The sequence below is a fragment of the Aulonocara sp. 'chitande type north' Nkhata Bay genome, linkage group LG4 (assembly GCF_057382095.1).
Source record: "Aulonocara sp. 'chitande type north' Nkhata Bay isolate Kocher_YH1m ecotype deep benthic linkage group LG4, A_spYH_male_GT1.1, whole genome shotgun sequence".
Lineage (NCBI taxonomy): Eukaryota > Metazoa > Chordata > Actinopteri > Cichliformes > Cichlidae > Aulonocara > Aulonocara sp. 'chitande type north' Nkhata Bay.
In genome coordinates this window covers 30,238,820-30,254,683 of record NC_141347.1, presented here as the reverse complement: position 1 = coordinate 30,254,683, position 15,864 = coordinate 30,238,820, and the positions used below count along the sequence as shown (strand labels likewise).

Below are 15,864 nucleotides of genomic sequence, written 5' to 3'. Positions count from 1 at the left end.
GAACCTCGCAAAGACAAGATCTAGGTTGTTTTTCGTATTTTGTCCTAAACCACGATGTGTTTATGTGCATTCAGTGAGTCTGTTGGAAGTGTTTGACACATCTGGCGAACACTTGGGAACAAGCGGACAAAACGTCTCGCCAGTCAATAGAAAGACCATTTATCATCAATAAAGTGGAAGCTGAAGAACAAATTGATTTACTCCACTGCTTAACAAACTCTAGTCTCAATTTGGTTTTTTTTTGTACCACAAACAGTGGCATCAATACGGCACTATTGATGCTTCTATTTTACAGCACAACAGCATCCCAGTGTTTTGAATATAATCAGGATTATCTGTTGTTTATTAATATTATTTATTATTATTTATTAATATGCTGTTTTTCTGTGTTACATTCTGACTAGTGACGATTGTGAAATTTCTCATCTTAAATGTGTGTGAAGTCACATTTCCTGTCTTTAAAACTATATTATATTGTTGTAGCAGTAATACAATCTAAAAAAGTTATTTGCTGTAAAGGATGTAAATTTAAAAAAAAAAAATCCAAAATAAAACAAGAAAACCAGGTTAAACTATGTGAAATTTTATATTTATCTTCATTTTTATTTAAAATAATATAGATACGTGTATAATTGTTCATGGAAAGAATATTAAGGCCAATCTTACAGAAAATGTTCATCTTATAAATTATTAAAAATCAAACAAAACTACATAAACACACACATGCACGCACACACACAGAAGCAGTGTAGCTTGACTCTTGACTGAAGGAGCAGTGTTTGACCGCAGCAGGAGACAAGAGTGTCACTCTCTCCTTGGAGAGCAGTCAGATAAGATAATGGATCAATATGGCAGACACACCAGTGTCACAGCTTAGCAAGGTCATCGCATCCTTCTGCCATATCACTGAGCTCTAGTAAGTGCCAGGCTCCAATGGTTTTTCTTTGATTGGCACGGCAGGAGGTGGCCAGCTTAATGTTGTGCTTATCTGCTGTTTCCACAAAGGAAGGGCTGACATGTTGGCTTGAGGCGTAAAGGGAAACATCAATATACAATTCAAGGGCTTCTCATCAAATAAAACATTAAAGAAACTGGGAAATTAATACAGACCAAACTGAGCTAAATGCACGATTATCGACTCTCACGCGAGGAGTCCAGACCAGATGCTCCTTTGCTTGGTTTCGGTATTTCAAAGCTGGCTTCAATAAGAACAGCACAGACAGGCAACAGTGTCTCATTTTGGCAAATACATATTAAATGTGGAAGAGCAGTGATCTGCTGTTCCACAATCCAGGAGGACTCATTGTTTGGCATTAAATCTTTCGCAACTGCTGGAGGTAATACAATGTATTATTTTGGCCATCTGTGGAGACTCATCTGAAGATAAAGAAGATTAGTTTGTCTCTAAACCATATCAGCCACTCAGGTATATTACTCTATCGCTCCTCTGTGTGCCACAAATGCAGCAGTGCCCAGACACAGTAGCTGTAAACTGTTTCCATTTGCTTTCCCACCTATACTTCGTGTCACCGGTCTAGCTGTAAGAAGTTGTTCCTGAAATGGATAGAAGCTGGTAGCTGTGGGATACCACATGAGCAGATGCTGTGAGGGTGTTGCACACTTTCTGAAAAGCCAGAAAACCTGCACCTTTTATTTCAGTTGGCAGAGTGTTTAAAAGGAGTGGTGTTTTGTTAACATCTGAAGCGTCTTTCAACTGTATGGAATGTAACTGTAAGTGAAATATTGATCTTCAGAATTCTAAGCATTTGTGTTGTCACCGTTTAATCATTAGCAACCATCTTCCTGAGTTTTCTGCCATTTTTTTCTTCGCCCACCCACACACATATTGTTTTTGTTCAAATATCAGTCTGATTTAAAGTTCTGCCTTCTGGGATGCGTCTGTTTTTCATTTTTATCCAAGACACACACACACACACACACACACACACACACACACACACACACACACACACACACACACACACACACACACACAGATATTATTCCATAAACACTAAAAAACATACACACAAAGTTCTAAAATCTTTATTTTCCAAAATCCACCCCTTTCTCTCTAATGTACAGCACTGTAAGATTTTTTTATTTTGTTTTTTGTCAATCCATCCATTTGTACAGTGTTTCCTGCTCTCTAGAGCTTTGGAGGGATACCCTGAATGGATGGTCATGTTAGCAGTTGCTCAACCTGTCACCCCTGAGAAGGCCTGGCTAATGTGACATTAGGATCTGAAAAGGCCTTAAAATTACATTATTAATTAAGTCATTGTCAACAAGGAGAAAAAAAACACACTGAAAAAATTTGTTTAAATATTCTCTTGTACTTTAAAAAAAAAAATTTCGGCAAAAACCATGTAAACAAAAAACAAAATATAAAGCAAAGCATTTGTTCTTTCCCTGTATGAGCCTACGGTAACATAATCTACTCTCTTATATGATAGCAATTCTTTATGATACAGATAACGATAGCAACTCTGGTAAAATCTCTATAGTTACTCTAGGATTTCTACATATAATTTGCCTTCTCTAGATTCTTTATATTAAGAAAATGTTTCACTTCTTTAGGTCAGAGTTCCCACTGAGCGAGAGAAACAAACAAACATACAGTGAAGATTAAAGGCTGGCTGGTTCACTGAGTAGTGCGACTGGGGAGAATCATATTAGTATGGCGAGGGAGACCCGGTGGCTTTGCCTGTCCAAAAAAAAGGCTTGGGGGATCCTTCAACACAAACGTACATTGGATCACAAGCTCTAGTAGTACATGGCAGTTATAGGGTTTTCACGACAGATGGCACTGCTGTGTCACACACAACTACATGTGTAGCACAATGGGAAATGCATAGGATTTGCTCCATTACTGTAATTTAAGAGAACATGATTTGGTATGAGCACCGAGGGAAGGATGACTTGTGTGTGCGCTCCGAGTCCTCGTGAGATCTTGTCAAGAGTCCATTTTGGCGTAAGGAAGGGTGAATGTCAACAGATATTCAGGGTGGGAGGGGGAGACGGCACACTAGCATAAACAGCAATATGACATTTGATGTTGCACTTGTGACACTTATCCAAAACACTTCACTATGACGGCAATGTTTTGCTCAGTGGAAGTCATACAAAGGGTCTTCTGCTCCACTAAAGAGTGAAACAGCAATGTCATATGGCGCTGAAGCACCCTCTCTGCAGCGCAAGAGCAGCTATAAATGGAACGGCTCAGCCCACAGTCACAACATGTGGAGACTGACCATGAGCATCAAGCATCAAGGGCAGCACCGGGACAACCCAATATTTCAAATGACTCTTCGCTGACATATCAGAGTTGGCCCTTGGCTGTGTTGGAATACATAATACATCGTTACAGGTGTTTACAGTAGAGAATAGATAAAGCCATTGATACACTGGAAACACATCATAAACATAAACATATTGAATGTATTGCTTTAAATGTGAGACTTATCATAGTCCTTAATAAACCATAATGTGATCGCTCTCACCTGATTGTTTTTTTTTCCCAAAAAAATTATCACTAAAATTGACATGGGATCATAGAACATACACAAAAAAAGCTTAATATAAACACAATTTCCATTGCTTTTTAGGTAAATTAGTTTTAAGGTGCTTTTAATGTGGTTGCCATGGCACTGTGCTTTGTTCCCGCCCACGTGTGTGTGCAGACACTGCAAGAAGATGTCAATCAAATACTGGTTGAGCAGCCTCCCCACCTACTGTCATCCAAACTTTTTATCAAGCTCTGAAATCCCATCAAGTCTTCAAGTTATCCATTGTGTTTTCATTATGTGTGCGATGTTGTGCTTGTGAGGGAGGAGGGGGAGGGGGGTTGCTTTCCCTGCTGCTCATCATCTCATGCTGAGATAACGCCAGAGAAAATCAAGGGCAACAGCGAGGTGACGAAAGCGGGGTGGAGGAAAAGAAGAACAGCAGTCATGAGGGGAAAGAAACTATGGCGTTTTGCAATATAAGACATCCATAGCAGCAGAAATGTTGTCATGCCGCCAGCTTGGCAAGAACATAATGTTCAAGTTGCATTGCGTGAATGATGCACTGGGGCAAAAATCATTCTGAAGACAGATTTGCAAATTGAAAGAAAGTCAAGTTGACAGGTTGACCTTTTCTGGACTGTAATGACTGCTTAATCCTGGGGATACGGGAACGGAAAGAAATCTGGAGGGCTATGACTGTGGCTGTGAAAGAAAAAGAGAGACGTGTTTTATTCGTAAGAGTTAAGGGCTGGGAAAACAGTATTTGGTTGAGGGCTGGAGGTGCAAAATGTTGTTAATGAGGTTTTAACACATGAGTATACTGTATGTAGTTATTGATTCACACTCTATCCACAAATAGCAGTCACTTTTATCCTTCATAAAAGCTCAAAGTTAAGTGGAGGTAATTCTCCAGACAGTTGCTTTAACAATTGCCGTATCCCAACTGCAACGTAACCTCAGCATTTGACCTCAGTTGATCCTTTAAGTGACTTCGCTGAAGACGCTGATCATTGAGAGTGGCACGTGCAACCATCTGGATTGGGATCAGCTGCTTTAATGACCTATGATGACCTTTCATCAAACCTCCAAACCAATACGTTAAAAATCTTTTATAAGAGCATCAAGTAAAGGGACCTTATTTTGTGGCAACCACACTAAACATACATCTAGACTTGTCTATATTTGTTCTCTAATAAATTACACAATAATATTCATAATTCAAACCACGTTGACCCATGAAATGGCTATAAAAGCGGCCTCAGTTCACCAGTCACTGTCTGGAGGCCTGTCCTGCTCCTTGGGTAATTTTAAGAGGAGCAGAAAGAAGGCATGATGGGGGATCTTGGCCTTTTTTAAGAACAGCTCTTAGGCATAATGGCCTTTCGAGAGTTTGAAGTTGTGCACGCTTTCCATTTTAAGTCAGGCAGGCTGCATAGTTTGTGTGTGGCCTTTGTTGTATGGGTCACACTTAAGGAGGGCCTTGGATTTGGTAAAGGGACAGGGGTGGAGCTCAAATGGGAAGTGGGTCAAGTCTTTAGTAGGGGGAGAAAATGATAGGTGTGTGTGTGGCCCGCAGGGGCCCCGGAGCAGGCCTGAACAGTGCAGGGCCCAGGAATGGGGTCTGGATGAAGGTGGTTGTACCCACTGGGTGGCGCAACGCCAGTGGGTTAGTTGCCACTGTGCACAGAGTTGGCGGAGTGAGGGGGCTGGGCAGGAAGCCAGTTGTCAAACTCTTGGTCAGCTGCTTCTGCAAGGCCAGTTTGGTCTGGAGAAAACAGGAAGGGGAATGGCAAGAAGTGAGAGAAGAACACAGTGAGGACAGAACACGTTTACTGGACAAACATGTCTCCCAAAGCCATGGCCCTTTTTCCACACAGAGCTGCAGCAGAGTAGTACATGTTCTTACTAACAGACCTGGATTCCTGATGGCTTGAATCATTAGGCACCTCTAGTTAAAATCCATATTTTGTAATAACACTGCAAAAACAGCCAACATTAAAAATGTTTTCAAAGTTTAAGCACTGTTCATGTTATTAAGCTAAAAATTAATAGACTGTGCAATCTGCATGTGCAGCGGTGCAGTAACCTTTATACGTCATTACTTAGTAACAACCTTTGGCACTTATCATAACTTCCTCGGTCCTTGCAATATGCAACGCATGTTTAGGAACCCACTGATTTTCTATGATATTCAAGTCAGGGAATGGTAATTCCCATTTCAGAAGCTTTAAGTTGAATTTCTTTAGGTAGTCACAGTAGATTTTGAAGTACATTTTGGATTATTGTCCTAATGAAAAGGCCAGCGTCTTTCAGTTTTGCTCTCTTGGCAGACTGTATTAGATTTGTAGCCAGAATCTTCTGACATTTTATGGAATATTTTCTTCTGTTTATCCATGGCTTGTGCCACTGGCTGTCACAAAACCTCAAAGCAGAATATTTCCATCCTTGTTCTTAAGCCTTGGCATTGCTTTTAGTATTTCATCAAATGCTGCTCCTTTATTTACCCTTCCAAAGACATCCTTGGGTAATTGCGGCATAAGGGCCCCTCTTTTCCCTTATCTGTCTACAGCACATCCAAAAAACAACCTCTGGCTTATCCAGATGTTGCTTTTCATACTTTAAATAATGAACTTTGTGATATGGGTGTAGGTGAGGTTTTGTTTTTTTGACTCCTATATGTAGGTCCTTTTATTCATGACTGCTGCACACTGCAGTGTGCACTGCCATTTATGTGTCAGCTAAATCTTCCTGCAGCTCCTTTACAGCCATTTGCAGGGTTTTGCTATGCCTAAGATTTATCTGAATGTTTTCTTCTTCCCGTCAGATCCAAAGTTCTCCTCAACTGTCATTTTTAAAATTTACATTTCAGACAAGAAAACTTGCAAGCTGGAAGTGCTCTGACATCGCTTTACAGTCCCTGTATTTGCTTCATTTTAACTTCACTTTTTTTTTTTTTTTTTTTTTTACTTCATAGCAGTCCCCAGGTTGTGAATTTTGATGAATCACAGAGTTTATTAAAGTCTGAAAGGACATTTTTGACCTGCTTCAGAGTCAGTTGAAGTTCAGAGACATCTGCACAAGTATGTTCAAAATAAAATAATAATAACAGTGCGTTAATGATTGAAAAATGCTCATTTTTAATGTGTTTTTGCAGAGGGGGTTTTTTGTTGTTGCTTTTTTACTTATTTTCATTTTGAAAATCAACAAAATATTAAATTATTCAGAGGTGCCTAACTTCAATAGATCTGTACACAACAGCTGAAATCTAGGACCACAGCATGGATGCACTTCAGCCTTTTTCATCAGGACAAGGGTTAAGCTGGAGGCTGTAACGCTAAAGCTCTCCAATACTAAAGGGATAGTTCTGATTTATTTTTTTTCTTAATCAATGGTCAATTGCTTTAATCACTGGCCATGATATAGCTTGAATGAGAAATCATTTACACATTTAAATACAAAAAAATAGTTTAAAACAATTTTTAAAGAAGTAAGAATGTAATATTTAGAAAATGCAAATAAAACTGATCATAAATAAATTTAGAAATTTACACAAGATGTTGCATAAATTGTAGGCAATTAAAAAAGAAAAACCTGAAACAGTCTCAAGATAAGAAACATTTAAGTCTCTGTCATGATACCAACTTTAATCACTTTAATTTCAGAACATGTTTCATCCATCATTTTGGTATGATGGCTACAATTACTGCAATATTAATGAGTCTTGGCGATAAGGAACGCTGTAATCGATGAAATGAAATAACCAAAAAGCATACGTTGCCATAGTGATATTATCCTGTGAATAAGGAGCAATAGCGAAAACACAGGGTTAACTTTGAAGATACCTGGATAAGCCCAATATAGCTATATAGCACTGGCCACATGGGGAGCCATATTATTTAGTGGCATCTGCTATATTGGTATCACCATTAGCTAGTTAAAAAAGTAGCACCTCATGTAAACCATGGAAACAAATCTAAAAAAAAAAAAAAAAAAATCAGAACAATCCCTTTAATGCAAACATGACTTCTTTGTGAGATCTGCTAAGTCCCCTGCCCATGGCCAGGCCTAAAGTTCAGCCAGCTGCAAGTCTCGCCTTCCAATCCAACCCCAGTCTCAGGCTCTCCTGCCACTGACCTGCGAGGAGAGGGAGGTGAGGTTGTACTGGCTGAATGCTTTCTTCATGGCAGACACAGCCACGCCTGCATAGCCACTCCATCTCACGTTCTGTAGGATGGAGGAGGGGGATGAGGAGAAGGAGAGATGGGGAGGTGTATACATGACAGGAGCAGAGAAATGATTAATCTGGAGTGCTGATTCAGGCTGCTGTTGTCAGAGCTGGTCAGTGGGGACTATTTTAGACCTGTCTCAGGGGTAGGGGACTTACTGAGTACAAAAGTGTGCTTAACCTCTATGACAGTTGCAGGCACACAAGCATGCTGCCTCACCAAAACACTGAAGTCCCTGAGTGAACCCTGTGTAAAGTGATCTGCGTGTTTGCAGTTTTCATTGAATGTTTGTCTGGGCCTGGGTCAAATCAGTTAACTGTTACAGAGAAAAATTAAAACTGTTGTTTAAAAATGCATTAGTTTACAAGCTAGACTGAAATTATTCCAGTTTTGGGAAGAACATCCAAGCATATCTGCTGTAAGAAAAGGCAATTATGCTTTGTTTGTTTTCCTTGAGTGTGTGTATGTGTGCATATTTGCATGACAGTGTTTTGTTTGCCTGTGTCTTTATGCTGAGACTTACCGCTAAGCTGGAGCTTGGCTGGCTCTTGCTGTGGGGGGTAAATTTGGGTTTGGGCGGTTTTCCGGCCAGCCTATCCTTGTGCCTTCTGCTATTCATGTGCTGCTGAGACCAGCGGAAATACCATTAGCAAGCTAACAAGAATCTGTTGTACCACAGTGGAACAACTTCAAGTGTTATCTGCTGAATTAATAATGGATAGGCATTGAGTACGACTGAAGTGAAGAGAAATTACATCACATTACTTTCTACCTCTGCCGCGCTCCTTCTCTGTCTCCAGTAGTTAAAGGGTACGTCCTCATGGGATAGAGGTTTATATAAGACTGGTGAAATGCATTTAAGGCTAAAGCAGTCTGGGTGCTGACACATGACAACATATCCTGCATCTTTTCCACTCCAGCATATACAGTCCCACGACACAGATGTAGCAGTAAATGAACATCAAACGCAGAGAAATTCAATCTCAGCCCGGTTTGATGTTGGTATAACCAGAGCAAATAGAGAAAGCTTTTGCAATAATGAGAGGTAAATAATTGCTCAATGAGGAGTTAGTTAAAGCATCAGATGGTATCTGTGTAAAAATAACAGCTTGAATCTATTCTGCACTTACAACCTCCTTTCAATTGCTTGATTCATGCATCCGTAAATGAAGCAGCTTTGATTTAAGTTTGCAGATTTCCCCCATCAAGGTGACGTTAAAATTGTCTCCCGGATCGAGTAATGTCTTTAAAATCTCATTATTCATATTTATCACTTTAATGCACATCATTTTTTTTAGCTTTTATAACTGTGACATTACAGGGCAATGTGATTTAAGTTCAATATGCAATATTAAACCCTCGGTGTCTGGGGTAATTGTGTGTGCAGACACTTTTGTTTTCTAATTAATTCTGTGGCCACATCATCTGTCTGTGAATGTGAAGTAATTATACAGTATGCAACATTTTATCCGAGTGGCATGATTGGGCTAGAGTGCTTTTCCCTGCAGAGTCAATAGCACTCTTATGTCCTTTTGAACAAAATCCTACCAGGTTAGCAAGATTCTCACTTAGTATGCATTGAGAAACCTGCAGGACTTTCCCAAGCCCATGTTTCCCTCCTCATATTTCATTTTATACCACACAAGAAGGATAAATAAGTCTGAGAGTGTTAGATCTTGAATTTTGTCCCCCTGCCCTCCTACATAACAGCAGAAACCTGTGATGCCCTTTGTGGTGCTCGTGTTAAATACGTTTCTTTTTATTTATGCCAACTCTTATGCGATGTGAACAGTACCTCCTTTACAGGGCAAAAGGTGTAAATGATACATTAGTAATTATTTTACCTGACTCAGTTGGGTCTCAGAATTCACAAAGATCTCACACACTTCACACTGGAAGTTCTTGCTGGGAACTCCAACGCTGCCTTTGCTGCCCAGCCGCTTACTCTTGCAGCCTGCACGAGCTGCCACCACTTTGCCCCTGCGTCGTGGCAGAACACTGTGACCCTCCAGCATCAGTTTGTGCTTTGTACCTAGTATAGACAGCAGAGAGTTGGCAGGTAGGTTGTAGTGTGAGTATATAATTTGGTAACACTGAACCAAATGTTGAAAATGTGAAAAAAGATTTCAGAACATTTCTGTTTTCAAGAAAAAAAGTGCAAGCCTCAAGGTCACACATCACGCTCTTACCGCTGTTATGTGCTTCCAGTTGGGAGATTGAGTTTACTGTGACTTTACAAACAGGACAATGGAGGTGAGCTTTGCTCTTCTTGGGGTCTTTGTCATCATCTGTACCAGGCACCCCATTTGTGCTCGATGTGTCGGCACGAATGCCTGACTCATTGGTTGATCCCACAGCATCTGGGACTTCAGGGGCACTGGTGTCTGAAGCTGTCTCAGAGAGCTGTGAAGAAGGCGAAATCTGAGGGGGGGAAAGAGTGACCAGCTCCATAGAAGAAACCTCAGATACAGGTGTCAGCATAACCGAGCTCTTGGGATTCTCCTCGGGCTTCACCTCCAGGTTGGCTGATTCTAGATCAGACTGAAGACCTGTAAAAACATTAAGAACGGAAAGAGAACAATAGCTGACTATTATTATTTAACAATATTCAACAAATACAGTTTAATCCCTCTGAGCTCAGTGGAGAGATTGTTTTTTGTTCACATTAGCTTGAAGCAATTGGCCAAAAAGAACAAATATCACTGATGGTTCGTCATGAACATGTTGCATCACTAGTTATTATTTTGCTTGACATCACTACTACATAATTCACTGAAATTCATTGACATTGGTAGCCTATTACTGTGTGGACACCCTTTAACAAATAAATAGAAGTTTATTTCAATTTTAATGCCTTGTTTATTTCTTCCTCTATGTCTAAAGTACAGTGTATGTGACATTTAGAGGTCTAATTGGTTAGAACCTACCCATACACTCCTATGAAGCCTAAAAAGTGGAAATTTAATTACTTGTTAAACTTGTAATGAATAGTTGCATTTGCAAAGTATCATTTCCTGGGCTGACTACAAGCTGTTTGATCAGAATTAATATAATCTCTACAGAGCATGATACTGCCTGAAAAACAATCAGACGCGCACAAAACCTAACATACAACGAACAGGAATATACAGTCACCAGATGAAAATCTTCAAAGAAACATTTTTTTCATGATAAAGTGATGAAAGCCAGGTTAATAGAACCTATCATGTGGTAGCCTTGAGGAATTCTCTGATATAGTATCAGCTTTTGTTTTAAATCATGTGGAACAGACTGGATTACACTTGGCTTAGGTGAGTAAATGCCATCAGCCTCCTCCCATTCTTCTTTCTCTCTTTCCCCTTTTTCGTTCTCCCTCTCCATTCAAATATCAAGTGGACCTGGAGTCTTAGTCAAAATAAACAAACCCATCGACTGCTGGCCCCATAAGTAACTGGAGTTCCATTACACGTCTCCCCTTCACCCCATGGCCCTCCCGAGGGAGTCACGCACTTCACCCCAGAGCACTGTGTGCTACGCTCAATGAATATCTCCATTTTCATTTGGAGAGTGTTCATTCTTTCTTTCTCTCTCTCTCTCACACACACACACCACCCTCCGTGCAACTGCGCTCCATTGATTTTTCCTTTTTACGTCCCAGAGTAAATTCATCATTGGAGATAAGGGTCTTCCTTTCTCATTACTACTAAAGAAAAAGAAACTATATAGAAGCAAGATTAAACAGTCCCCTTGGTGTAATGAGAGTGACCCTTGAGGGATCTGAGCTCCTCTTGAGGGGGGTGGGGGCAGGTATGATCCTGAGTGTTGGTGAAAGACTGGGCCACCTGAGAAGTCTCTAGAGGGGAGTGATACTGATCAGTGGATTAAGCAGAGGAAGACATGGAGGTTGGTGGGAATCAAAGCCCTCAAAAATCCAAGGATTTAGATCATGAGGTACCTCACTCTGTGCTGCTGGATGAATATCAAATACCCCTGCTGAGTTTCGGCAGGGGTAAGATCTCCATTTTTAGAAACACTACATTTCAACAGCTAAGAAAACCTTTACTCTTCCACCATTAGCGCTGAAATAAGTCTAGAATTCATGCAATTATTCAACATGAAACTGGTGCCCATTTTGGTAATTTATTAAGACAAACTAACTAGATTTCTGGCACCTAAAGAATAAAATGCTGAAGAAGTCGAATTTAACAAATTAAATATTTAGATCCAGATTTGACTAGGGGGTGGCATGGTGGGACAGTAGTTAGTATTACCCTCTCACAGCAAGACTAATGTAGGTTTGAAGAATCTTGTCTCTATCTGAAGTTTGCATGTTCCCTGTGTGGGTTTGTGCCAGGTTCCTTCTACAGCATAGTGAAATTTATGATTGATTAATTAGTGACTGTTTGTAGGTGTGGAATAGAGCATACTATAATTAGCATCTTTGTGTTAGCCCCATGAGTGAATCTGTCCAATGTGCATCTAATAATAGGTGGATGTGCCAAATGGTACCTGTAACAATTTTGATGAGCAGTATTTCCTTATATTAATGCCATGACTTTGCCACGCATCCAAAAATGCCTTTTGTGTCTCATTGTCATTTGTCCCATTTGTCCTCTGACTGTTTACATTATAAGCAGAGACTAAAACTAGCAAAATATCAGATCAAAGGCGGGCTCTTAGCAGGCCTTCTGTGGAGCAGAACTACAGAGCAGCAAATTATGGATCACTGATATGCAGGTAATCATCATATTTCTTTAATCTGAATAGGACTTAATCTATTAAATAGTTAATCTTTTGACAGTCTAGTTTAATAAAACAGGTTTTAATAGCTTTTAGATCTCTCAATTCAGCAGACTGATCCGCTGAGAACTTTAACCACTGCCAAAATAACAAAAAAATATGGACACTGGCGTCATTAAACACAAATTCTCTTACACATACAAGCGCCGAGCACTTGATTTAGCAGGCAAGTGCTGATTCAAGGCAGCTTCAGAGCATAAACAACTTCTCTGGGGAAAACTCTTGCCTTTAAATCATCATTACTGGTGACAGACATAGTCCCAGCAAAGACAGGTTCAACAGTGGAGTCAATCAAAGCCAAAGGTGATTGATGCTTGTCATGATTGATGCCGGCTCTCTGTCTCTTAGCACCAGGCTGGTGCTCTCTTCACTTGCTCAGTCGCTGCCCTTTGTTAGGATAGGACATGGTTTATAAGCATCGATTAGTGCCCTTTGTACAACTCCCTGTCCTTTCTGAATGTATGGACTGTTGAGGTTCCCTCCAAGAAAGGATAGTTTGTTTTAAAGTGAAAGAAATTTAAATTTTTGTAAGCAAGAAGAGCACTTTTGATCATTTGAAGTCATGAAAAGAAATCCACATTTTGACAAAATACATTTTCCTAAGAGTTTATAGATATGTTTTTCATACATGTTTCTTTTTAATACTTGTTTTGTAAATGATAAACTGGCTCGAAATGCCCTCAAGCCATGATCCAGTTGGATATGTTTTTGGCCTTATCCGTGCATAAAGAGATTTCTATGGATTCTATGAATCTTTTAATGTTATGTGATAATGAAATCCTCACTGAAATTCAAGCTCTCTCTTTCGCACAGAGGTGAATCCCTGTCCATCTTTACATTTGAAAGATTCAGCCTCTCTGTGATGCGCTCTTTTGAATAGGCAATCACATTACTTAACACAAATGGCTGTGTGAAGTTCTACAAGGCGTCTTTTGTTAGCATCACACATTTTTTTTTTTCAATTTTCATTGCTCCTGACTAAACTTCAACTGTTTTTATGAAATCTAATATTTTTGCTTTTAAAAGACTGGGACATTCTGTTTTTAATCAACATTTCAAAGCACTTTTTGAAAGCAAAGTTGTACAACATTTGTCACTGCACCTCTAAACAACAAATATAAGTTCATTCTACAGAATAACATTGTTTGCCACTGCCTTCCTAACTGCACTGTTTTCTGAACTCACACAATTATGGCTAGATTTACACAATGAAATCACAACACTGTGGCTCGGGTTAAAAGCAGTACTTCATTATCCTCAGAAGACCTTTGTCATCATGGTTACAATAATTACCAACTAGATGAGGTGGTCAGACTTTAAAGAAACCAACATGTTGTGGGATGGTTACCGAAACATGCATTTATGTCTCACCCTGCTATACTGTTATGAATGCATGTGTCCTGCTATTATTGGTTCTCTTATTTGTGCTGTGAAAAGGCTTAAACTTTAATTACCCACACCACTCCATGGTGGCAATTCTCCAAATTTTCTTGGAAAACATCTTGTGTTTAATATACACTTTGAACCCCATCCAGTGCTGATGTCGAGAGGTGGCGCACGAGTAGTAAATGTCTACGGTGTCTAAATGTGCATATAGGCATTTTCTAATGAGACTGAGGAGGCTGACCTTGTGGGTTGAGAAGAAATCTGTTTACTCTGAGCCAGGGAGCCAGAGTGCTAAGAATAGCAGACAGGTGTGTTATTGGCTCCTGATGGCACACAATGTGGGCATTAGCCTCAGACAGCTCCTCACCAGCCTTTACTTTCATGGCAGATATAACTCATTTCATAGAGTGTTAATTTGTAGCACTATTCCATTACAGTTTGGCATTGTGGTGCATGCCAGCACTGGCTCGCACTGCTGCATTTCAATTTCACATTAGGCCAATCACACAATTGGGCTTATTAAAGAGTGTTCCTCCTCACAAAATTGCTTTAGAACTGCAAAATTATTCACAGCATAAAAACTAGCATTGACTTATGTACTTTCTCTCTTCACTGACCCCCTCCTCCATGTTCTTTCTCTTTCTCGTATTCTTTCCCTTTTCCCTCAGTGTTCTTCATTCATTTCATCTTATCTTTCATTTCCCACTCATCATCTCATTTCGTCTCTGCTGTTGCATTCCTCTTTCAGAGCTCTCCTTTGCAACAGCGGAATATTAAAATGATATTTGATGAGAGCGTTATCAGGCTTCTACTCTTTTGTCCACTTTCTCCTTTCTGAAGGAGACTCAAAAAGTGCTGCAGGCAAAAAAAAAAAGTGTGTGTGTATGTGTGTTCATGTGCATGTGGACATGTCTGTCAGATGGGATGAAGTGGAAAAAGTCTCTTTCCAACCCCAGCACCTTCATATCTCGTCTCTGATTTTCCATCTAGCATCCAAGAGTATTTTGAATTTCTGCCTAGACAGTGATCTTCTCTAGGGGAGGAAAGTAAAAATCTAAAAGACAGAGGGGGGAAAAGTGTTCTGGCTCTTCTCCATTCCCATCAGCTGTGATGGATAAATGAAAAGTGTGGACCTAGACAAGAGCAACATGAGATGGTAATGGGCTCACTCTGCAGTCACTCTGCCACCGGAGCAATTCATGCTCTCTGAGGTAAAGTTGCAGCTGTGCGGTGAGAAAAAGTCAACATTCATTTTCTGTTGAAAGAAAACCAATGCACTTCTATTCCTTTATCACAAGTTAAAATGTCTATATTTACACTGCCAGTGTGAAAACATTTGAACTTTTTGTAAAAGAAGATAAGTGCCTTTGATGTCTTCTAACTTTATTTTCTATTTGACAGCCCATTAAATGAATGCTCTCACCACAATCTGGAACCCTCTCAATTCTGGACAAGCAATATATGGTTTTCTTTTCATGCTGCACAGATACACCAATTCTGGTTCTGTAACTACCCTCTGCATCTAACTGAGATTGAGAGAAGAGAGCATAGAGTAACTGAGGTGAAGTCAAGCAGTCGAGGCAAAGGGGGTAAAAATGGCCCCAGTAAGGCTTTGATCGATCCCAGTCTGCCCCTGAATTTTCACAGCATTTCTTTATCCCAGATTTTTCCCCATTCCCATAGCATCTGAGCCTTCCATCCATCACAAGGCACAAAGACAGAGGACCAGTTCAGAAAAGTTCTAGGGGAAAAAATGTGAGTTACAATTTCAGAGGTCTGAATTTATAGTGGGGATAGGAGGCCAAGAGGATGAGGGATAAGGTGTACAGAAGATATAATCTCAAAGTGTAACACACTGGAGCTGAGAGAAAGGGATAAAGGTGGCCAAGATATGGAGGGGGATGGAAACTGTCAATAATGTGAGAAGCAGATTGGTTGATGGGGTTTAGAAAGATGCAATGGAG

General features: G+C 40.0%; 1 protein-coding gene across 5 annotated transcripts in view; it reads right to left on the bottom strand.

Annotated features, from left to right (window-relative positions):
• Window positions 1-2,032: 2,032 nt before the first annotated feature.
• Window positions 2,033-15,864, bottom strand: part of znf385c (zinc finger protein 385C) — a 147,395-nt gene continuing 133,563 nt past the window's right edge. For 4 of the 5 annotated variants that reach the window (XM_086289780.1, XM_086289781.1, XM_086289782.1 and 1 more), the window contains 5 exons: window positions 9,925-10,284; window positions 9,580-9,767; window positions 8,259-8,357; window positions 7,644-7,733; window positions 2,033-5,274 (listed from right to left, as the gene is read on the bottom strand). In XM_086289780.1, coding sequence (XP_086145906.1) covers window positions 5,044-5,274; window positions 7,644-7,733; window positions 8,259-8,357; window positions 9,580-9,767; window positions 9,925-10,284 — 968 coding nt within the window. In that variant the 3' untranslated portion in view covers window positions 2,033-5,043. The remainder of the gene's footprint in view (window positions 5,275-7,643; window positions 7,734-8,258; window positions 8,358-9,579; window positions 9,768-9,924; window positions 10,285-15,864) is intronic. The other variant, XM_086289783.1, reaches the window with a different exon arrangement.